The 25,502-nt window shown below is 36.8% G+C and overlaps 1 protein-coding gene across 6 annotated transcripts in view; it reads left to right on the forward strand.

Annotated features, from left to right (window-relative positions):
* The window catches only part of SLC4A8 (solute carrier family 4 member 8), a 130,355-nt gene that overhangs the window by 70,559 nt on the left and 34,294 nt on the right, over positions 1-25,502 (forward strand). For all 6 annotated transcript variants that reach the window (XM_039331945.1, XM_039331944.1, XM_039331942.1 and 3 more), the window contains 8 exons: positions 3,341-3,476; positions 6,273-6,433; positions 10,450-10,626; positions 18,788-18,879; positions 19,675-19,832; positions 22,603-22,690; positions 23,577-23,723; positions 24,490-24,590. In XM_039331945.1, the coding sequence (XP_039187879.1) occupies positions 3,341-3,476; positions 6,273-6,433; positions 10,450-10,626; positions 18,788-18,879; positions 19,675-19,832; positions 22,603-22,690; positions 23,577-23,723; positions 24,490-24,590 (1,060 nt within the window). The remainder of the gene's footprint in view (positions 1-3,340; positions 3,477-6,272; positions 6,434-10,449; positions 10,627-18,787; positions 18,880-19,674; positions 19,833-22,602; positions 22,691-23,576; positions 23,724-24,489; positions 24,591-25,502) is intronic.

Genomic DNA, 25,502 nt, shown 5'->3' on the forward strand with positions numbered 1-25,502 from the left:
AAAAACAAATCCCCTTCCCATACCCCCCCCCAACCCTACCTCACCCCCCCCTTCCCAACCTCCCAAACCCTCCCCTGGACTTCCCAGAGCTGAGTACAGGCTTAATTAAAAAAAAAAAAACAAACCTTAAAACACTTTTAAAACCTAAACAAGTTTAAATACAATCATCATTCTATATAAACTCCCTCCAAAAACACAAATTTAAACATTACTTTCTTTGAATATCTATATCTATAGTGTAAAATCTAATTTCTCCCTCTTTCTTTATCCTAAAACAAAAAAATAAACATATAAACCTTTGTTATACCATTAAAACTAAATACTCTTAAAAAACTTAAAGTAAATACATATTTCCTTCAATCTTCATAATCTTCTCTCCTATCCAAAAAGAAAAAACTTAAAAAACTTATAAGTCCTAAACAAATCTAAGCACATTTAATTAAACAAATTATTTTCTCTTAAAAATATTAATAATAATATTTAAAAACTAGAAACACTTTTAAATCCTAAACAAATCTAAATACAATCATCATTCTGTATAAACTCCCTCCAAGAACACAAATTTAAACATTACTTTCTTTCCTAAACAAGTCTAAACATTTAATTAAACAAATTATTTTCTCTTAAAAATATTAATAATATTTAAAAACCAAATTTAAGCATACTTAAAACTTGAACAAGTTGTACTCCCTTCAAAACACGAATTTAAACATTACTTAAAATTTAAAACATTAGAATCCCCTCACTAAAATGAACAAATTATAATCCCTTCAAAACACAAATTTAAACAATATTATCATTAAAGATTCAAAACTTAAAACAACAAAATTCCCTTATACGCCTATCCATAATAAACACATTAAACATTTCAATCTTCACCAATAACCAATTCCATCCGTAAGAAACTGCATCCTTATCAGTCTCAATTATATTAGTATTATTATTAATTATTCACATTCCAGTTTTTTCCATTCTCCATTCTTCCATTCTTCCATTTCCATTCTCCATTCTTGTATCGAACTCGTAAGAAATGCTGCAAGTTCTGCCTTAGGAGACTGCTCCAAAATTCCTGAATCTCCCATCAACTCCGAAGCCAATACAGGTAAGGGTTCCTTAAATTCCTCCTTATGTTGATCTTTACAATTGTAAGTTGTACAAGTTATCCTCTGCCCGTTCCTCTCTTGTTGATGCCCCTCAAACTGAGATTTCCCAATTTCCATTTCAGGCAGCAATTCCACCCTTAAAGATTGCTCCAAAGACTTTGTAGGTCTAACATCTCCCAGAGATTCAGAGACCACTGAATATGAAACTTCCTTAACCTTCTTCTGTTGCTGCTTTTCTTTGGAATTGTATGCTACACAAGTTGTCTTCTGCTCCTCAATTTGGACTTGTTGAGACCTAATAGATGGCGATGCACATACCCCCAGGACCGAAGTATAAAAATCTTTTGCTTGAGAAACAGTATTAAGTCTATGACATGTCCCCAGGTAGTTCACCACCATTCCAGTCGGAACATCCCATCTGAATAGAATTTTTCTCTTTTTAAGTTCATTTGCTAGAAAAGCAAACTCCTTTCTTCTTCTTAAAATTTTAGATGGGATCTCCTTAAAAATTATAACATCTTGTGAAGCAATTTGAAATCTCTTCTTATAATAGGCTTGCACAATTTCATTGCGTAAAGATCTTTTACCAAAGTAAATTACCACATCTCTTGGCAGATTCTTCTGTGCTGCCACCACAGAGTTAACCCTAAATAATTTTTCAATTTCACTAAGTATTCCCTCTTTTTCTTTATTCAAAATCAATGCAAAGTCCTTTGCAACCATCTCTTTCAGATCTCCTTGCAAAGACTCTCCCAGGCCTCTAATTCTTAAGGCATATTCCATTTGTCCATATTGAAGCATAAGAATCTCATTTTCCATTTCTTTTTCCATACTTTCAATTTTCCCCTCCATTATGTCCACTTTTTCATCTACCTCTTCCACATGGGAGTTCACCTTTTCAAGAACAGAAGCAACTCCTTCTAAAGTCAGAACAAAATCTTGTCTCAAGATCTATTATTTTCCTCTAAAATCTTTTTCATTTCTTCCCTAATTTGAATTATAACATCTCCCATCATGTCTTGCAAATCCTTCATAGTTATTAGCTGACCCCCGGAAGAGGGTGAAACTGTTGATTTAGAAGCTGTAGAAATCCCTGGACGCTTTGGAGCCATCTTAAAGAAAAACCTTTAGTCCTTCTTAAAAAATTATAAAAATTCCTTCAAAAATCATAACTCCCTCCAAAGAAGGTCATTATAATAAAAAGAAAAAAGGGGGGAAAAAAAGGAAGAGAAAAAGAATTTAAAAAAAGCTTTACTCCTTCTTAAAAATTGCAAAAAATTAAACAGAAAAAAGTCCTTCAAAAAAGGGTCATTACAATAAAAAGAAGGGAGTTCAAAAAAAAAAAAAAGGGGGAATTAAATAGAAAAAGTCCGTTCCAAAAAAAAATACTTAGAGATACCAAAAACAACCATTCCAATCATAAGAAAATAAAAAGGGAAAGGGAAAGGAAAGAAAGAGAAACACCAAAAAGCCTGCCGGTCAGCATTCTAACTTCAGAAAAAAAAAAACACCGAGAGATTTGCCGATCGCCATTTTACTTTCCCTTTCAACAAAGAAAGAAAAATAAAAAAAGAGAATAAAAATAGAAGCAAGTCTTAAAACTTAAAATCCAAATAAATCAAAGAAAGCAAAAACTAAATCCTCTACTCAGCTCTGTCCGTTTATAAAAAAACTCACCAGTTCTCTTTAAGCACGGAGGTGTTTGCAGCGGCTCGTTTTGTCCCTGAGGACAAAAACAGCTGGGAAGCGGAGACAAGTCTGAACTCCGTGGGAGCACTCCTTTCACCCCCCCAAAAAAAACTTGGGGGGTGCAAAAGAGGCTCTACCACTATTCAGACACTCTCTACCCCCTCCCTTTGCCCGGGAGGGGGATTTTGAACCGCTGAACAGCTGATGTCTGCTGTTCATAGCGGTTCTTACACTTACCCAGGAGAGACGGCTATAAAGTAGCCGCCATCGCGCGCGCAAAATCCACCGGAAGTCGACAGTGCCCAAATCTTGATCACGTGACCATGGGAATGTTGCAACGGACGTAGGTGTGAAATAACACATTTTTTTCAGTGCTGTTGTAACTTTGAACAGTCACTAAATGAATGGTTGTAAGTCAAGGATTACCTGTATGTTTTTTAATTCTTTTTCCTTGATTCTGCTGTCTCTGGGCATTTCCATATCCACAAAGAATACATTACCATTGTCTTTGTCCTTACAATTATTAATACAGTGTTCCATCTTGTTAGATACCCCATCTCAACGAGTTCACTTTATCCTTGGTATGGAAGAAGATGAGGAGCATGTCCCCCATGACTTATTCACAGAAATGGATGAAATCTGTGTGAAAGAAGGTGAAGAATCAGAGTGGAAAGAAACAGCAAGGTAATAAATAAATATATAAATGCACACAGACATATTCCAGCTTCCTGTACAGTAGGTTTAACTTTAGAATCCAGAAAGAAGGCAAAAGAACCAGGGAATTATTTTTTTCTGCACATTGATTGTTAATGAGGGACAGACAAATAATCTTTTAAATAGAAAGGGAACTGGTACAATAGTTTTCTGTATGTCTGTTCCAATTTTACTTGGACAGAATTTGTCAAATCAGGATATCTGGTCTAGAAGCAGCTTCTGCTCTTGTGCAGAATCTGTTCTTGATTCCCCAATTTTACCTGCAAATCTCTAGATTTGGTAGTCTGTTCAAAATTTTCTCCCACTTTGTGGATTATTTTGAAGTGTACAGCTGGTTTTGTGTCAGCATGAGAAAAGACCATGTCAAATCAGGTGACTTCTGCGGCTTTCAGTAGCTCACCTTACAACTATGAGAAAATCTTCAAGCTTACATCATTATCTTTGGATTCAATTAAAATCAATTTCTGGAGTAGTGCATTTATATTGAGTATGGTACTGATAACTATTGTGCCAAATGCCACTTTGAACAGAGTTCAGAAATGGTTTTAAAGTAATTCCAAACTTTATTCAGGAATACATTTAATGCACTACCGAACATAATTCAAAATATATGAGTAAGTAAATGGAAAATAACATTTGGAAGCTCATAGAAACCTTACAATAATGCATTTATTATTGGCTTGGTTGGTTGTATAATGATGCCATCTTCTGGCAGATGGAATACTAATGCCTGCAACTACACAACATACAGTAGTTTATTACTTCTGTAGCTACTGTTGCTACTATGATTGTAGCACAGTCAGCCAAATGTTTAGACTTTGTCATTATTATTATTTAAATCAGGAGGTTGAGCATTCAGTCCTAGGTAGCAGCAGATGTTTCTCTCCTAGGGCATAAAGAAAAAAATATCTGCATGGCATCAGGAAGGGCATCTGGCTAGTCAATGCTCAGCTCCATCCGAGTGCCCCAAATCTACCCCAAGTGAAAAATAAATAATTTTTTTATTATTATTTAAATAAATAGGAATTGGAATGAAACAATAATGTCTCCTTGTAAATTTAGCATTGTTATATGCTGAGATTGAGGGCAAAGCCAGAAATCTATTAAGGTTAATTGCCTGGGTAAATTTCAGTCAGTCAGCATTCTATGTCTCCTAAAGAATCAAAACCTTGAAAGAAACCTCATTATTCCATTCCTATTTCATAGTCTGTTGTCTCAGTAGTTCAAGTATATGCAGAAAGGGATCTGGGGAAAACCTTCCCTAGTTACTATTATTTTTCTAGCTCTCTTCAAAGAGAGACACGTTACAATGTGAAAACATATGCTTTTTGGGAAAGCCCGCACCGTGGGGGGGGGAGTAAGGTAGGTTCTTTATCCATGGTAAAGGATATGTTTTGTAACTGAAAGATCCTCAATATTATCTGATATTCTTTTTTATAGGGCCTTGAATAACAGAGCTAGAAAAATTTCTCTGTGAAACTTTGGAATTACGTTGTATAATCGGTCTAGGGCAGGGGTTCCCAACCGGGGATGCGAGACAATATTCCAGGAGGTGCGAAAACTTGGGTTTTCACAATTATAGTGTGTAGGCATAATTCATTGCCATTTGAACTTTTGTAAGGGGTGCGAGAATATATCAGAAGCATTTTAGGGGTGCGAGGTATAGAAAAGGTTGGGAGCTGCTGGTCTAGGAGATATTCATGTAGTCTGTAATCAAGCAGGGTTCATTATTATTTCTAAACTGGCATATATCTCCAGCATCAGAAAAGCTACAGTAAGTGTTTCTCCATGCAGTTAGCAGGCCCAAATATCTGCTATGTACGAAATCCAAAAGTGAACTCAGTTGGATTGTTTATCAAAATATATTTCTAAGTTAATTTCTCTTCTTAAAAAAAAAGTTTGCATAATTCTTGGTCTGTACTGATTCTTCTTTTTTAAAATGTGTCTAGCTCCCTGGAGTATGTATATGTGGCTGTTGTCCAGATCAGAATAGTTTGTACCAGGTAGTAAACACGGTTTGCTGCAAGATGTCTTGTTTTGAATTTCTGTCACTGACAGATAGGAAATACCTTTTTTTACAGGTATTCCTTGACTTATAACAGTTCATTCAATAACTGTTCAAAGTTACAACATCACTGAAAAAAGTGACTTATGGCCGTTTTTCACACTTAATGACCGTTGCAGCATCCCCAGGGTCATGTAGTCAAAATTCAAATGCTTGGCAACTAACTCATATTTATGACTGTGGCAGTGTCCCGGGTCCATGTGGTAACCTTTTGAGACCTTCTGACAAGCCAAGTCAATGGAGAATTCACTTAACAACCGTGTTTCTAATTTAACAATTGCAGTGATTCACTTAACAACTGTAGCAAGAAAGATTGTAAAATAGGGCAAAACTCGCTTAACAACTGTCTCACTTAGCAACAGAAATGTTGGGCTCAATTGTGGTCCTAAGTTGAGGACTGCTTGTATTCATTTGTGATTTCCATGGGACCCATAGGCCCTTCTGTAAATAAAGATAATGAAAGAGACAAGTGTTGCATTGCCTTCCTTGATGTGGGACAGGGAGCCTGGCAGATTTTGAGAAATATGTCCACCAACTCCACATTACTATTCACTAATATTAATGCATAAAAGTTTGCTTGGCTTTTCTATTTTGCAGCTGGGACCTTTCAAGCCTTCTGGAAAAATAAGTAGTATGTACTTGATACTGAAACCATTTGTTGCAGTATTTGATTTGGGTTGTGTTGGTTGCCTCACTTGCAGATGGCTGAAATTTGAGGAAGACGTGGAAGATGGAGGAGAACGATGGAGTAAGCCGTACGTGGCCACCCTCTCACTGCACAGTCTCTTTGAACTGAGGAGCTGTATCATCAATGGGAGTATCCTTCTGGATAAACCTGTAAACTGCACTGAAGACATTGCAGGTGCTAGTTTTTGATAATTTATGAGAATAAAGGTCAATGAATCTGGGAGGGGTCCCCTATGCCTTCTTAATAATAATAAAGTTGGAAGAGACCTTGGAGGTCATCTAGTCCAACCCCCTGCTCAGGCAGGAAACCCTATACCATTTCAGACAAATGGCTGTCCAGTCTCTTCTTAAAAACGTCCAGTGTTAGAGCATTCACTGCTTTTGGAGACTGGTTAATTTGTTCCACTGGTTAATTGTTCTAACTGTCAGGAAGTTTCTCCTTAGTTCTAGGTTGCTTCTCTCTATGGTTAGTTTCCATCCATTGCTTCTTGTCCTGCTTTCAGGCACCTTGGAAAATAGCTTGATTCCACTTCTCTGTGGCAGCCCCTGAGATATTGGAACACTGCTATCATGTCCCCCTTCATCCTTCTCTTCGTTAAACTACTGTAGATATACCCAATTCCAGCAACCGTTCCTTATATGTTTTAGCCTCCAGTTCCCTAATCATCTTTGTTGCTCTTCTCTGTACTCTTTCTAGAGTCTCAACATCTTTTTTACATAGTGGTGACCAAAACTGGATGCAGTGTTGCAAATGTGGCCTTACCAAGGCATTGTAAAATGGTATTAACACTTCACGTGATCTTGATTCTATCCCTCTGTTAATGCAGCCTGGCCAGTGTATAGAGAACATCCTCCCCGGATATAACCTGCCCAGGTGCAAAATTGGATTAGACAGAATTTTCCTCAAATTATGTAAATCTGTTTCAAGGCAGAATGTAGTAATATAGCAATGTTCCTTAATTTGGTGCCCTCCAGATGTTTTAGGGATATGATATTGGGAATATCGAGCCTTGCACATGATGACTAGGGATACTTGGAGCTATATTTCCAACCATCTGCAGGACAACAATTTAAGGGAAGGTTTTGTTTAATTTAAAAATCAAGCTGATTTGCCCAGTTCAGTGATTCATTATGTTTAGAGAATATTAATCCCCATTAATGCGGGGGCTGGGAAGATAGGATGCCAAAGTAGCACAAAGGGTTGGGGAAAGAGCGTTTATTGTGCCTGCTGTTCCCCCCCCCTTTAACTATTTTTAAAATGTTGGATAAAAAAAAGTGTTGTGGAAGCCAGAACAGACTTTTTATGAATCTCCCTTCTATCACCATTATTCATAGAATTGCATCATGGATAGCTATTCTGAGAATTAAATATGGCAGCTAAGAATTTTCTTCTGATTGTTGCTTTGGGATTATTGTTTCTGTGTTAGATTTTTTTTCCTTAGAAAGAAATAGAATGTGTATTTCAGTAATCTTTACTCCATGCAGGCTGCTCCCAATCCCAGGGTATGAGAGTTAATTTAAGAGAAGACCAAGCATGAACTTCTAAATCAAAAGTCAATAAGATTGCATAATAATAATAATGATAAAGTTGGAAGGGACCTTTGAGGTCATCTAGTCCAACCCCCTGCTCAGGCAGGAAACCTTATACCATTTCGGACAAATGGCTGTCCAGTTTCTTCTTAAAAACTTCCAGTGTTGGCTCATTCACCGCTTCTGGAGGCAGGTTGTTCCACTGGTTAATTGTTCTAACTGTCAGGAAGTTTCTCCTTAGTTCTAGGTTGCTTCTCTCTTTGGTTAGTTTCCACCTGTTGCTCCTTGTCCTGCCTTCAGGTGCTTTGGAAAATAGCTTGACTCTCTCTTCTTTGTGGCAGCCCCTGAGATATTGGAACACTGCTATCATGTCCCCCCTCGTCCTTCTCTTTGTTAAACTAGACATACCCAATTCCAGCAACCGTTCCTTATATGTTTTAGTCTCCAGTCCCCTTATCATCTTTGTTGCTCTTCTCTGTACTCTTTCTAGAGTCTCAACATCTTTTTTACATTGTGGTGACCAAAACTGGATGCAGTATTCCAAGTGTGGCCTTACCAAGGCCTTGTAAAGTGGTATTAATACTTCACGTGATCTTGATTCTATCCCTCTGTTAATGCAGCTTAGCACTGTGCTGGCTCATATTTAAATGATTGTCCACTAGGACTCCGAGATCCCTCTCACAGTTACTACTATTGAGCAAGGTACCCCCTATACTATACCTGTACATTTGATTTTTCGTGCCTACATGTAGAACCTTACTTTTTTCACCATTGAATTTCGTTTTGTTAGATAGCACCAGTGTCCAAGTCTGTCCAGATCCTCCTGTATCCTAAGCCTGTCTTCTGGAGTGTTGGCTATTCCTGCCAGCTTGATGTTGTCTACAAATTTGATGAGTTCCCATCTATCCCCTCGTCCAGATCGTTGATGAAGATGTTGAAGAGCACTGGGCCCAGAATAGAGCCCTGGGGTACCCCACTACACACTTCCCTCCATGTAGATGCGGTTCCATTGAGGACCACATGCTGAGTATGGCCAGTCAGCCAGCTATGGATCCATCTGGTGGTGATGCTGTCTAACCTGCATTTTTCTATCTTCTCAAGTAGTAGGTTGTGGTCCACTTTATCAAATGCCTTACTGAAATCCAAGTAAATTATATCCACAGCATTCCTCTGGTCCACTAATTTTGTCACTTGGTCAAATAATGCAATAAGAATTGTCTGGCATGATCTATTTTTGACAAATCCATGTTGGCTTTTAGTAATGACTTTGTTTGCCTGTAGGTGTTCGCTGATTCGTTGTTTGATTATCTTTTCCAGAATCTTCCCAGGTATTGAGGTCAGGCTGATAGGTCTGTAATTTCCTGGATTCTTTTTTTCCCCTTTTTGAAGATGGGAACTACATCAGCTCTTTTCCAGTCCTCTGGTAGTTCCCCGGTGCTCCAGGATCTCTGAAAAATATAGTTCAGTGGTTCTGAGATCACGTCTGCCAGTTCCTTAAGAACCTTGGGGTGTAATCCATCTGGTCCTGGTGATTTGAACTCATCTAGTCTGGACAGGTATTCACTTACCATTTTCTTGCCTATCTTAACTTGTATTTCTGTTTTGTTTTTTATGGCACTATTTTTGATAGGTTGGTCTGTTTTTTCCCTTTGTGTAAAGACAGATGCGAAAAATGAGTTAAATAGTTCTGCTTTCTCCCTGTTGCTTGTCACCTTCTTGCCACTTTCACCCGCTAATGGACCAATCGTTTCCTTCACTTTTTTCTTGTTTTTTACATGTTGAAAGAAGCTTTTTTGTTATTTTTGACTTAGGTCGCAAGCCTTAGTTCATTTTGAGCCTTAGCTTTCCTCACTTCGTCTTTGCAGGCTCGGGCTATTTGCTGATATTCTGACTTAGTTATGTGTCCCTCTTTCCATCTTCTATACTTGTCCTTTTTATCTTTCAATTGAACAGAGAGTTCTTTATGCAGCCATGCTGGTTTCTTTTGAGAGCTGTTATTTTTCCTCTTTGTTGGTATTGTGCTAGTCTGGGCTTTATTATCTCACTTTTCAAAATTTCCCAAGCCTCTTGAGTTGTTTTCCCCTGGAGGATTCTCATCCATGGAATCCTTCCCAAACCCTCTCTAAGTTTATTGAAAGTAGCTCTCTTGAAGTTCAAGACTCTAGTTTGACTGTGTTCTATTGCTTGTGCTTCCATAATGTTGAATTCCAATATTGCATGATCACTTCCTCCCAAGGTTCCTATGGCTTCAACACCTTCTATCATTTCATCTCTGTTAATGACAAATAGGTCCAAAATGGCTAATCCCCTAGTTCCCTTCTCTACTTTTTGGGAGACATTATCTGATGATTGAATCCTTCTCACATTGAAATAAATGCCAGCGTCCCTGAAAGAAGAAACACATTCTCGTTCTTGAAATAGTATTTTCTTTTAATGGACTAGTTTTAAAATGCAACTAACAGTAAGTGCACAAAGAATTATCAGGTTTGCTGCTATAATAGGAAAAATATATATAATAAAACTTTCTTTCCTCCCTTACAAAAAATATACTAGTGAACCTTCTAACCATACCAAGTTTAATTAATATAATTTTAATTCGGGATCACTGGTTGCAGTGTAATATGTATTGCATTTGTATAATTAGGCGGTTTTGTCTTTCAGAAATGATCCTGGATAGCCAGGAATCTTGTGATGAATCTACACGTAAAAAATTCTGGGACACCCTCTTGAAAAAACACCATCATCAGCATGAAAAGAGGAGAAACATCCTTCCAATTGTCCGTTCTTTTGGAGAAAGTGGCCAGAGAAAGTCTGATCCTCACTCAATAGATAAGACTGGTAAGGATCTCTGTCCTATGGCCATTTTGGCCCAATTTCCACATTATATTGTGCAGGCTTTCCTTGACTTAGTTTAATATACAGAAGGAAAAAGCCAAAGCTGAGGTGGCGCAGCAGTTAGGGTGCAGTACTGCAGGCCACTTTAGCTGACTGTGTTCAGCAGGTCAATGGTTCAAATCTCACCGGCTCAAGGTTGACTCAGCCTTCCATCCTTCCGAGGTAGGTAAAATGAGGACCCAGATTGTTGGGGGCAATGTAAATATATATATATACATTGCTTACTGGTGTACACCGCTTAGAGAGTGCTTGCACTTAAAGCGGTATATAAGTCTCATAAATAAATAAATAAATAAATAAATTATAAACCCTATGTTGAGAAATCATTGGGAATATATAACATATCTGGTTCTAATTTATGATTTAGAACTACCAGTTGTTCCAGACCACAAATGTTTATGTACACATCTTGTGATCCCTTCTTAATCTATCAATACCTCTGCTTTTTTTTCTGGATTGTCTCTACTCCATGCATACAAAGAACATACAAATTACTTTGGAGAATACTTGCTCCGTCTGATAAAATTTATTCAATCTATTGACTTCCGGTGGTTAAAGCGGTGGAGATGGCGGCTACTTTGTAGCCGTCCTCCTGAGAAGGTGTCAGATCCGCGGAGCACAGCGTTTACCAGCTGGCCCGCGGCTCGCAATCCCCTTCCCGGGCGAAGGGAAGGGGCAGAGATCGCATGAATAGAGGTAGAACCTCTTAACTCTCCCTGGATTTTTATTTTTAGGGGGGTAGAAAGAGGGTTCCCTCGGAGTTCATTGCCTTCTCCGCCTCTCAGCTGTCTTTGTTTCTTCGGAAACAAAGCGAGACGCCGCTACCATCTCCGTACTTAAAGAAACCGTGAGTAATCTTAAACCGGACAGAACTGTTTAAAGGATTTTATTTATAGTTTAGCTTCATTTTATTTTTTTTTAGTTTATTTAGTTTATTTAGTATATGCTGATTTTTTTTTATTTTTTTAAGCTTTCTCTTTTTTTTCGGGCGGAAAAGTGAGAGTGAAAGTAAAATGGCGTTTTGAAAGTTTTTTTTTCCTTTAAAAGACGGATCGGCTGAATTGTTGTTTAATACTGCTTTTTTTTTTTTTTTTACTTTTTTATTCTTGGGGACTTTTAGATTGATCTTATTTTATTCTATTTTATCTTATTTTTAATTTTTTTTTTGGATTACTTATTTTTATCGGTATTTTTAAGAAGAAAGGAAGATAAATTAAAATGGCTTCAAAACGACAACCAGCTACTGCAGCTTCTAAAGTAACTTCTTCTCCTGCTACTTCTACTGTGCAACAACAACTTAAAATAATACCCTCAGTGCAGCAACCTAAATCCACTCCACCTTCACCTCCCCCATCTGGCACATCAGCACAAGACATTAAAGAAATAATGGTAAGTGCTGTCTCACAGTTTAGGGAGGAAATGAAACAACTTTTGGACCAGAATAAATCTGAAACTAAGGAGGAAATGAAGAAAGAGATGAAGGAGCTTTTAGAACAGAATAATGCTATTTTGAGGGATGATATACTTCTAGCTCTATCTGGAATGGCCTCAGTGGTTGTGAAGCTGGACTCCAGAGTAGAGGAAATTGAAGAAACAGTTGAACTTTTGGATTATAAATTTCAAGATATGGAGAAAAAAGTGGAGACTTCACAAGATGATATTCTTATGTTCCAGTATAGACAGATGGAATATGCTTTGAGAATAAGGGGTCTGAAAGAAGATAAAACTCAAGATTTGATGGAAATGGTGATTAATGACTTGGCTGTTATTTTGAATATTGATAAAGAAGAGTTACGTGGGGATGTGGAAAGAATTTATAGAGTTAATTCTTGGATTGCAAAACAGAGGAATTTGCCTAGAGATGTGGTGATATATTTTGCTAAGAAGTCTTTGCGAAATCAGATTCTACAAACTTTTTATAATAAAAGATTTCAGATTGCTGCCCAAGATATTATTATTTTAAAGGAAATTCCACCTAAAATTTTAAGAAGCAGAAAAGATTTTGCTTTTTTAGTAAATGAACTTAAAGCAAGACAAATGCCATTTAGATGGGAGATTCCGATGGGCATTGTTTTGAGCCATGCGGGGACACGTTATAGACTTAATACAGTTGCTAAAGCTAAGGAATTTTATAAAACGGTCCTGGGAGCAGGCTCTCCTTTGCCCATGATGCATAAAGTCTTGAGTGACAAAGAGATGGAACAGAAATCTGAAGGTACAGGGATGATGACTGCTGGACAGGTGGTATGGATGTCTCAACCAGAGGTTAAAGAACAGAGAATGACCCGTGCAGCACATAAACGTAAAGAAAAAGAACAACAGAAAAAAGAAAAAGAAAAAGAAATTGAAGAATCTACTCAGCAAATTGCTTCAGTGCCGGTGGGAGGAGCAAGACCCAAAAGCTCTGCTACATATTCATCAGCAGCAGAATTTGAGCGGATCTTCTCCAGGCTGAAGGCCAAGGGAGATGGCAAAGCTCCTGTCCTGGAATGTTAATGGATTAAACATTCCTCAAAAGAGAAAAAAAATTTACCACTATTTGAAACAACATAACAATGATATTATTTGCTTGCAAGAAACTCATATTACAGCTAAAGATCAAAAATATTTAAATAATCCTCGCTTGGGATCTCATTTTGTATCTCCCGCCCCTGGGAAGAAAGGGGGTGTGGTAATCTATGTTAAACAGAATTTATCCGCTACCTTGTTAGAATCAGACCCTTACGGAAGATATGTTATGCTTGAACTTGGTTTATATGGCAAGAAAATTCTTATTGTGGGGTTGTATGCACCAAACCAGCAACAGGAGCAATTTTATAGGTTACTACATCAGAAAATAACTTTGTTGGATTATAGATCTGTGATTTTAATGGGAGACTGGAATGGTGTTTTAGATACACAAATGGACAAAAAAGGCTCTTCTACCTTTTTTAAACAGGCTAAATTACCTAAAGCCTTTTTTGATATGAAAGAAGATTGGGAATTGAGAGACTATTGGCGTGAACGTAATCAAGAAGAAAAGGATTTTACGTTTTTCTCAGATAGACACCAATCTTTCTCTAGAATTGACTTCTTTTTGATCACAACAGATTTATACAACAGGGTGAAGAATGTAAAAATTTTTCCTAGGACATTGTCCGATCATAGTCCAGTTTGGATGGAACTGTTTGTAGAGAAGGAAGATAGGAGATCCTGGAGGGTGAATGAGAATTTATTTAAACAAGAAAAAAATGTTCATAAATTAAAGGAATGTTTAAAGGAATATTTTACTTTAAATATGAACAAGGGAACATCAATGTCAATGGTCTGGGATGCAAGTAAAGCTTTTATGCGTGGTATTTTGATAAAAATGAATAATTTGCATAGACAGAAACAGACTCAGAAACGGAAAGACTTGGAAGAGGAGATTAAATTAAAAGAGAAACTTTTAATTTCAAATCCCTTAGATGAAAAGGTTAAAGGAGCTTTAAAATTGCTAAAAACACAATTTAACATGCTGATGGCTGATCAAGCTGCAACTAATTTGCTATTTATGAAACAAAATACATTTTGTAATGCTAATAAACCAGGGAGATGGTTGGCTTATCAGTTAAGAAAAAAACAGAAACAGAGGAATATAGATAAAATAAATTATAATGGTAAATTGGTTTATCAGAAAGAATTGATTAAGAAATCTTTTTTAGAATACTATCAAAAATTATATAAGGGTACTAATATTCAAATTACAGATATAAATAATTATTTAGGCAAAGTTAACTTTCCTAAATTAACAGAAGATCAGGAAAAAAAGATTAACGGTTTAATTACTAAGGAAGAAATTGTTACAGCTATTAAACAATTGAAATTGGGCAAAGCGCCGGGTACGGATGGGTTGACATCTATTTATTATAAAGCTTTAGTAGAAGAGATGACTCAACCGTTGTGTGAACTGTTTAATAATTTATTACAGGGGTTAGAGATCCCTCCATCCTGGCGTAATGCATTTATATCATTGATTCCAAAAGATAGTCAAGATCTTACTTTGCCTAAAAATTATAGGCCTATATCTCTTTTAAATGTGGATTATAAAATTTTTGCAAAAATTTTAGCTAACAGGCTTATGGGGATCTTGCAGCAGTTTATACATAGGGATCAATCGGGTTTTATAACTGGAAGGTATATGAAGAATAACGTTAGACAAATTATTAATTTATTAGAGTATTTAGAAAAGAATAACCAAGTCTCTGCAGGCCTGATATTTTTGGATGCTGAAAAAGCCTTTGATCAAGTGAATTGGCAGTTTATGCTGTGTTTAATCAAGGAGATGAATTTTGGACAAAATATATTACAAGTATTATCCAATATATATCAAAAACAGACTGCTCAAATTATTGTAAATGGGGGTTTGTCAGAGGCTTTTGTAATAGAAAAAGGAACAAGACAGGGATGCCCGTTGTCTCCGTTATTGTTTGTTTTAACACTGGAAATTTTGTTGATTAAAATTCGGGAGTCTCAAGAAATAAAAGGAATAGAAATTAATAAAAAAGAATATAAATTAAGAGCCTTTGCAGATGACTTGGTTGTTACTTTGTCTCAACCTGTTTCTTCGGTGGTGAAATTATTACAATTGATTCAACAATATGGACGTGTTTCTGGCTTTAAAATTAATAATAATAAGACCAAAATATTAGCTAAAAACATGACTAATGGTGATAAACAGGCTTTAGTTAACTTAACAGACTTTGAAATTGTTGATAAGGTAAAATATTTGGGGGTTACATTATCTGCTTCTAATGTAAAATTGTATAAAAATAATTATGAAAAGCTGTGGATGGAGGTACAGAAGGATTTAAAAAACTGGAATAATTTACAGTTATCCCTTATGGGCAGAATTGCAGTTATTAAAATGAATGTCCTGCCAAAGTTTATTTTTTTGTTTCAAATGTTACCTATCTTAAAGAACGAACGTAATTTAGATGAATGGCAAAAAGGTATTAATAAATTTGTTTGGGCAGGGAAAAAACCAAGGGTGAAACTTAAAATAATGCAAGATTTTCGTGAGAGAGGTGGACTCAAGGTACCAAATATGAAATTGTATTATGATGCTGTAGTATTGACATTGATTAGCGACTGGGTGAATTTAACAAATACAGAAATACTTCATTTGGAAGGCTGGGACCTATTTTTTGGATGGCATGCCTATTTAATATTTAATAAAAAAGTGGATTGGGTTTTTAAGTCTCATATTATAAGAAACTCTTTGCTAAGAGTGTGGAGAAAGTATTATAAAAGTGACTTCAAAATACCATTATGGGCTATACCTCGGCATGCCATAGAAGGTATAAGGAAAGGGGTAAATATGGACAAGGTCTCTTACGTACAGTTATTAAGATGGGATGGCCAAGACTGGCAGTTAAAATCTTTGGAAGAATTAACACATGAAAACTTAACTTATTCATGGTTCCAATATAGACAAATAGTGGATAGATGGAAGATGGATTGTAAAATGGGCTGGCTTAGAGAAGATGAAATTTTTTTAAAACAAGTAAGAGATCAAAGGCCAACCCATATTAAGAGAGTTTATGGGGTTTTAGTGGAATTAGATTCAGAACTTGAACTAGTTAAAGATTGTATGATTAAATGGGCACAGAATATTGGTGAAACGATTTCAATGGATACTTGGGAACTTATTTGGATAAGAAATGTTAAATTCACACAAGCGCAAAATTTAAGAGAGAATTTTTATAAGATGTTTTATAGATGGCACCTTGACCCAAAGAAAATGTCCATTATGTACCCTAATCTACAGCCGAAATGCTGGAGATGTGGATATTTGGATGCTACCTATTACCATATTTGGTGGACGTGTAAGCATATAAAAGCTTTTTGGATTAAGATATGGTGGAATATTCAAAGAATTTTTAAAAGGAGGGTAAAATTTACTCCGCAATTATTTTTACTAGGTATTGTTATTGACTGTGATGCTAAGGAGGTTATATTGATGTTAAATTTGATTACAGCCGCTAGGTTGTTAATAGGACAATATTGGAAGAAGGAATCTTTGCCTACTTTACAAGAATGGTTTCATAAAGTTTCGTATTTGGCAGAAATGGCAAAGATTTCGGCTTTCTTAAAGGAGCAATCTCAAGAAAAATTTTTTGCGGTATGGGAAAAATGGATAAATTTTATACAACATAATTTGGATATGGAAAAATATTATTTAGCCTTTTTATAATTTGTAATGATTGTTTTTTCTTTCTTTCTTTCTTCTTTTTCTTTTTTATATATATACATTTTTTATGTATTATTATTCATATATTTTTTTTTATATATATATATATGCTTTATTCTTCGTCTACTTTCTTCTTTCTTCTTTCTCTCTCTCTTTTCTCTTTTTATTTTTTTTTTTTTCTTTTTTAGTATATATTATTCATTTTAAAGTTTATGTTATCTATATTATTATTATATATATTATTATTGTGATTTTTATTATTATTATTAATTATTTTATAAATTGCAAATGTTATTTTTAAAATATTTGTTAAATAATCCTATATTCAGTTCTGGGAAGTCGGGGGGGGGGGTGGGGTGGTTGGGGAGGGGGGGGTGGATTTTTATTTGTAAAACTTTTGAAAAATTTCAATAAAAAAAAAAATTTATTCAATCTATTTTTATTTATTTATTAAATTTATATGTCACCTGTCTCATTCTGAGTGACTCTGGACTCAATGCTTGGATGTGCAGTTCATCTTTCCATTTGGTTATGCTGCCTCAGCAGTTTGGAAGACAAACTGGCTGCATTCACATAATAAAGTGAATGATACTCTCTAGTGAAACTAACCAAAACTACTCTGTTTGTATAATATCCTGTCCCCAAATAAGTTAACTATATTGAATTGATGGCCTAGTTCACACATTATGTTAAGGTATAGTGTAATTTGTTGGCCTTTACCTTAACTATTTAGCCTAAGCAATTTATGGTTTATCATGGGTGAGCCCAGACATTGTCTGATTTGAGCATCAGGTATTACACATGATCAGTGGTGGGATTCAAATATGTGAACAACCGGTTCTCTGTATGGATGTGAAGGCCATTCTGGGCCTGGGCAACAAAAAATTAACTACCAGTTCTGCTGAACTGGTGCGAACTGGCTGAATCCCACCACTGTATATGATCCAACTTATATTTAACTAGGCTTTAGCCAAACAATCTCTCCAAAGTGTAGGATTATAAGAATAATCCTTCTGGCCCAGGTAAAGATCCACCTTTCAATGTTTTCTGATATAATAAGTATATTAATCATTTTTATATAAGCATTTTTATTATAAATTTCCAAAAGCCTCTAGTGGTGGTGATATTGATTTATCATGCTGTATCAACTCAGTATTGACTGTTAACAACCATATAGATAGATTTTCCCCCAAGGTGAACTGCCCTAACCTGGACCTTTTTCATTAAGTTTCTTGACTTTAATTACTAGAGCTGGCACATCATTTTTATGTTCAGCTATAAAAATACTGCCATCAGCATAGTGCAAATTATTGATGTTTCGGCCTCCATACTAATTTTCTTTCAACCCAGCTTTGTTTGTGCTTGAAAAATGGAAAAATGGAAATCCCAGAACAGTGGAAGAATATAGTCAGCAAATTCATACAAAGTTTTTGTTTATTTTCTAAAAAGAAATTTTAGTTTTGGGGATGAAATTTTCATCTTCTTAAAAGTATAACCATTCCTTTAGAAACATTCACATTCACCATTTGTTCAATTCAATAATGAAAAAATAATGTGGAGGGATCTAGGAAACACCTGTCATTTTGCTCAAATTGCTCTTTTAAAAGAATTGCATCCTTTGCGTGAAAGTGAAAATTGTCATGAGCTTTAAAAGTTTGTTATACTGAAGCAGCAGTTCATGAAAGTTATTTTCTTGTACTCACCATTCACATAAGTAAAATAATCCATGGACAAATGGACATTGTAAATGAAATCAGGCATTCTACCTGTGTTTATATTGAGAAAGGTTTGTACTCAAATATAACTTTTCTCAAAATTATATATATGTATGGTATTTAATGTAATAATTAATACAACAAATTATCTATATTTTTCCTCTCTGTTTCTATTTAGGAGTGACTTCACTGTCTCTTCATCCTGCTTCTAACACACTAGATGTTAGAAATGGATTGACTCATGATACTACCCCAACAGACGTGTGCAAAGTTAGTTAATTTAATTGTTTATCACTAATTGTAAGATCCTCTTGCAGCCAATCAGATTTGACTCCCTCAAAGTCAAATGAAAACAATTGGCACTGCTTTTATTTTGAATTGGCATTTTCAGCCAGACTGACTTTGTGATAATGTCACTGTCAATGGGAAAAGAATTGGTTTCCCTAGAGTTTTACCTTGGGCAACTATTGCTGTCATATAAGTAGCAGTCATGGTATGTCAGCATCTCATCTGAATATGAACTTTTCTGTATAATGTCTATTTTTAAAAATTCTAAAATCAGTCCCCAAAGGAGGAGGTTCTCTGGAATTTATACTGGTAGTCCCTGACCATAACTGGGACTGGCACTAAGTAGAACAGCTGTTAAGTGAAATGTCACATGTCCATGCTGACTTACATCAGTTCCAGTTGCAGGTGTTAAGCAAATCACGAGTCATTAAGCATAATGTCATGTGACCATGACTTGCAAATTCCTGCTGATTTCCTCATTGACTTTGCTTGTTGGATGTCAACTGTGAACCTTGCAAATGGTGATTGCATGATCCCAAGTTGCTGTTTCTGTTATAAATGCACACTGGTTGTCAAGCATCCAAATTACAATCAAATTACCCTGGGCATGCTGTGGCTGGCCACAACTTCAAGGACTGGTCCTAAATTGTTCAGTGCTGCAATAGCTTTGAATGGTTGCTGAAAGAATGACTGGGATATGAGGATTATCTGTATTTATTAGATGCCTCATAATATCCGTTCTGCCTTAAAAAATTAAGCTTTTTTCTTTCTAATTAGGCAGACCCTCATTTTATGAAGAAGATTCCTGTTGGTGCCGAAGCTGCAAATGTTTTAATTGGAGAGGCAGATTTCTTGAAACAACCTATTGTTGCCTTCTTACGCTTATCACCAGCTGTTCTTCTTCCAGGCATGACTGAGGTTCCACTCCCTACCAGGTAAAATGTGGTAGTGATGACTGTATGTGTGTGTGTGTGTGTGTGTGTGTGTGTGTGTGTGTGTGTGTGTTGGGATAACTAATAGTACTGATACCTTCAAGTCAGTGTTGATTCTTAGTGACTGCAGCTATGTAGTTTTCTTGGCAGTGCTACAGAAGTGATGGTTTGCCATCTTTGGGGTTTCATTTTTTTTTAACCTTCTCAATCTACCTAACAGTAATTAGTGCTAATTTCACACTGCTTATCCACTACTAATATTATCTATCACCTTGATTATTACATTTGAGATTATGCTTGTAAATAATTTGTCCATGCCATTTAGAATTGTGTTCGTTGCAAACTTTGGAATGTTGCCTCCTCTCCCCACTGAGTCCAGGAAAAAAGAAATAGTCACCCATTTTAGTAATTTTGTAATCTAGACTGAAGCTTTTTTAAAAAAATCTACCATTTTTGCTGAAATAAAAATCCAACTTTTTCAGTAGAGCCAAGATAAGAAAAATTTAAACATTTATTTAGATGGCTGTGGATACTTCCTGTTCTTACACTATTAAATCCTTTTTAAAAAGCTATGCCTACTACAAGGCATCCTATTAGAGGATCCATAAATATTCATATTTCAGTATTAAATATAGGTAATCCTCAAGATATAATAGGCATTTAACAAAGGTTCGAAATTACAAGCAACAACTTCCAAAAGCTACTTATGACCTCATTTAAAAATTAGGACAGCAGCAGTTGGCCTGCGGTTGTTCACCCTGATCAACCACCAGTGCCCTCCCACCTCTCTCCCCCATCCCACCCCACCGGAAACCTGTAGTAATTGGGCCTCCTCCTCACACCCCCATTGTGCCCCAGTTTTAACTTCTGAAGCTCTCCAGACTTCATGTTATGAAGGGAGGGCACGTCATGACACCCTGGGCTGCGTTGTGGAGACCCAAATGTAGCGGTCATTTTGTCCCTGCCCACAAACAGGTGGGGACAAAATGATGGCCACCAGACAAACTACTTTGTTTTGCTACCTTAGGTCTGCACAGTGCTGCAGAAGCTTCTGAAGCTGCAGCACTGTGCAGAGCTTGTTAAGGCAGCAAAACAAAGCAGTGTGTCCCATGTGGCAATAACCCAAATGCATCTGCCATTTTGTCCCTGCCCACAAACTAGTGGGGACAAAATGATGGCCACCAGACAAACTGCTGCTTTTTGCTGCCTTAGAGAGCTCTCCACAGTGCTGAAGAAGCTTCTGAATTCTTCTGCAGCATTGTGCAGAGCTTGTGAAGGCAGCAAAATGAAGCAGTTTGTCCCCAGGCAGTGCAGCAGCAACCCAAATATGGCCACCATTTTGTCAGTGGGACAAAATGGTGGCTGCTTTCAGAACTGTGCCATGTGGCTATGCAAAGAAGAAAGTCATCCCAGTTCTCTGGAAGGCCTCAGGGCTCTTCAAAAGGTAAGTGGTGAGAAAGGGGTTTTGCTTGGGGAGGTGGGAATCAGGCTAAGGCCTGTGAGGACTCAGTGGAAGTGGGAAAAGACCCAAGAGGCAGGAAGTGGAGCATGAAGCATCTCAGGGTGGGTGATGCCTTGGGAGAGTATATTACATTGACGTACATTAGTGTTTATCTACATATACTGTATAGTACAAAGTTTTATGATTTTTTCCTAGATGTCATCCATATCTAGTAATTTCTGGAGGAGGAGATATGTAGCAAAACTAAGGTGACCAACTGTCCTCCTTTAGGGAGGACAGTCCTCCTTTTGTAAGTTCTGTCCTCCCTCAAAAAGTGTCCTCCTTCATGTCCTCCTTTTCAATATTTGAAGACTAATCTGCAGGGCTTTTTTTTTCCCTCATAGAACGCTCAGAACGGTGTTCCGGCACCTTTTTTTGATGTTTTTTTTTCAACTTTTGCATGAGCTGTTCTACTCCCACTATTAGCTTTCGAAAGCCAATAGGAATTGCTGCTGAGCGCGCCAAAACACCTGGCTGGTAAACTTTGCACATGCAAGTTGTCTGTATTATTGTTGCAATGAATAAAATGTTTCTTTTATTTACAATATTTTTTTCTTCAATATATCTGTGTCCTCCTTTTTATTGTAAAAAAGTTGGTCACCTTACAAAACACTAACAGGCATAGGAAAGGCATGTGTGTGCATGCAGAATGCCTATACACAGGAAAGTGAAGATTTCATGTTAATGCACATACATTGGGCATAACCTATGTACACTTTTCAGAAAACATATGCACTGATATATAGGAAGAAAGCATAGGTTTGTTTCTTGTAATGTGCTAGGAGTGCTCTCCCAGATAAATTATACAAAATCTTCCAGCTCAACTAGTGCCCAGTTAGAAAGACCCTTCCTTTTTGTTCCTATTCTGCTCAGGATTTTGTTTTGCATTGACTGAATCCAGAAAGGTATGTGATCTGAATGGAAAGGAGATAGGTTTACCTCCTACCTTCCCTCCCCCCCCCCAAAGTTGAAGATGACTTTATGGGCAAGAGACTGCATGTAGGCAAGACTTTAGTGTAAACAACACAGAGCTGAACAGAGCTTGATGGGTTTCAATAGGGAGTAATTTCATCTTCAGAGATTTTTAAAGCTGCATACCTGGAGAAAAGTTTCATTGTTCTGGAAGATCTTGGAAAGGCCTTTTCAAGACTTTTTCTTTTTTTTAATTGGACAGGGTCTGTCTCATTTAAATGAGACTTAGTTTCCCAATGGCTTAACATGTTTGATTTAGATTGCAAACATTTCTTTTTCTATTTCTCTTTTAATGACTAGGTTCTTGTTTATCTTGCTGGGCACAGTAGGGAAAGGACAGCAATATCATGAGATTGGAAGGTCAATGGCTACCCTCATGACTGATGAGGTAAGTGAAGTATGCATCATTTCACTCTATACAGCAGAGTTTCTTAACCTTTGCATGGCTGTCTGGGGAATTCTGGGAGTTGAAGTCCAGATTTCTTAAAGTTGTCAAGGTTGAGAAGCACTGTGAGCCCATTCACATTGCTTTGAATGAGCTGTACATAAAAGAACACCAACAGAGTCATAAAAAAGTTATAAAAGTCAGAAATAATGACCCACACACTCCAAATAAAGCCTTAGTAAACACATAGTAGAATTGTTTTTAGTGATGCACACTCCCCTTTTAATATTTGCATGACTTGGTTCGTGTATTGTAGTAATCCGTATTATGTGTGATTTAGCTTTCCATTCATATACTATCGTATATTCCGGTGTATAAGATGACTTTCGCAAGCGTTAAAATCGGCGCCGAAGTCAGGGGTCGTCTTATACGCCAAGTCGTCTTATACGCAGGAAATACTGATAGTTTCCGGCGTATAAGATGACTTTCTAGGCATGCGACTCGGTGCCGAAGATGGGGGTTGTCTTATACGCTGGGTCGCCTTATACGCCGGCATATACGTTATATAATCACAGCCAGCTTTGTTCTTGTTTTTAATGACCCATGGTTAGACAACTGTGGTTTAGGGTGACTGGTACACTCAGAAACGTGTATGATTCTGGTGGGAACTTATGCAAGGATGCTATTTCATACTATGTATCTATATATTGTTCCACATTCAAGGTAGATTATTTTAAAGTTTTGCTTGTTTACCAGAATAGTTGTCCAGACAAACAAAGATTCTGTTTAAGAGAATATAGTATATGGGGAAATTAGAATTGATTTAGCTATCGTGTGTAAGTAAATATCATGATTAATGCATTTTCTCTTGGGTCTCTTGTCTCTATAGGTTTTCCATGATGTTGCTTATAAAGCCAAGGATCGAAATGATCTTTTAGCTGGCATTGATGAGTTTCTAGATCAGGTGACTGTGCTGCCACCTGGGGAATGGGACCCATCAATCAGAATTGAGCCACCTAAAAGCGTTCCTTCCCAGGTAAGCTCAATAAAACAAAATGATAATATTTGTAAAATATCAAGTCTAATACGGGGGATACTATCTATAAATTAGATGGGCAGAATCACAGCACAATACGTTTGTCATTTATTGGCTGATACTTAAGGTTCCCTAGAGAGTTGTCTCAGCTTTTTGGCCTGCTGTAATTGCAAGGAAAGGGAAATGATCCTGCATGCCTATTGGAAGCTACGTCAACAATAAGGCAAGTGTGTGCAAATAAAATTGCAGGTAGTCCTTGACTTATGACCATAATTGAGCCCAAAATTTCTATTGCTAAGTGAGGCACTGTTAAGTGAACTTTGCCCCATTTTATGATGTTAAACTAGCTAGTCATGTTACGATCTTAACTTAAAGTAGCTAGTCATTTTATGTCACAAAAGGTGATCTCGTGGCCCTGGGACACTGCAACCATCATAAATGTGAATGAGTTGCCAAGTGTCCAAATTTTGATCATGTGACCCTGGGGATGCTGCAACGGTCGTGAGTGTGAAAAATTCTTATGTCATTTTTTTCAGTGCTGTTGTAATGTTGAACAGTCACTAAATGAATGATTGTAAATCGAGGACTACCTGTATGACATTTATACGGCTTTTGGTACACAGCAATGTTGCAACCACAAGATTAGGCTTAGCCTCCAATTTGATATTGTTGGATTTTCTTTATTTTTTTAAAAAGACCACTGTGTCTTTGACTGATTCAAAAGCCGGAAGAATCAAGTTAATTTGTCAGTTTTCTTTTTCATTAGAATAAGAGGAAGATGCCTGGAGCGCGAAAGTTATCTAATGGAAAACTTTGTGATGATGAAATGGAGGATCACATGGGGCCGGAGCTCCAGAGAACAGGAAAGTGAGTCCTGGGAGTTTTGTGTGGCTTCCCCTGAAGCAGCGGATAAGCAATCTTTTTACTAGCTAGTACTGCATTTTAAAAGGTATTTGATCTCCGTGGCCTGCAAGGGGCATGGCCAGTGGCATCAGTGGCATCAGTGCAATAGAGCGGTTCAAATTATTGACTAATTTGGGAGATGTTTCAAAAGGTTAAATGTCTCTAGCTTAAGATGCTGATTTTCTCTCTGGAATAATAATAATAAAAAAAAACATTTGCCCAATTCAGTCCTTATTATAAGGAGATAGATGGGTGGTTAAGGAGTGTGAAATATAAATAAATAAAGGAAACAACTTCTCCAAAATTTTAAGGCTTTCATTTTGACCTGTACTGCTACAGACTGCGCGCAAGAGTTTTTGCATGGTTGCGGAAGTAGTGTTTGTGGGCCGTGTACTGGCCAAACTTTTACTAAAAGAAATTTCCCCATCTTTCATTACAAAGGCTCTATAAATTCAGGGACACCTTATGAACTAGATACAGATAGTCCTCAACTTACAACCACAATTGGGACAGAGTTTCTGTTACTAATCAAGACAGTGGTTAAGTAATTCACGTCCGCTTTTACAATCTATTTTGCCATGGTTGCTGAGTGAATCACATTTAAGTGAGTGATGCTGTTGTTAAGCAAATTTGGCCTCCACATTGACTCTACTTGTCGAAAGCCACTTGAGAAGTGGTGATCACCTGGCCCTGGGATGCTACAATCATTATAAATACACGCCGGTTACAAAGTGCCCAAATTTTGATCACATGACCATGGGAATGCTGCGGGAGTTGTAGTTGTGGAGACCAGTCATCAGTCACTTTTTCAGTGCCATTGTAACTTTAAATAGTTGTATGTCTACGAATGGTTGTAAGTCTAGGACTACTTGTAGT

The sequence above is a fragment of the Crotalus tigris genome, unplaced genomic scaffold (assembly GCF_016545835.1).
Source record: "Crotalus tigris isolate CLP2741 ecotype Arizona unplaced genomic scaffold, ASM1654583v1 scf7180000024441.2113493, whole genome shotgun sequence".
In the NCBI taxonomy this organism is placed as follows: Eukaryota; Metazoa; Chordata; class Lepidosauria; order Squamata; family Viperidae; genus Crotalus; species Crotalus tigris.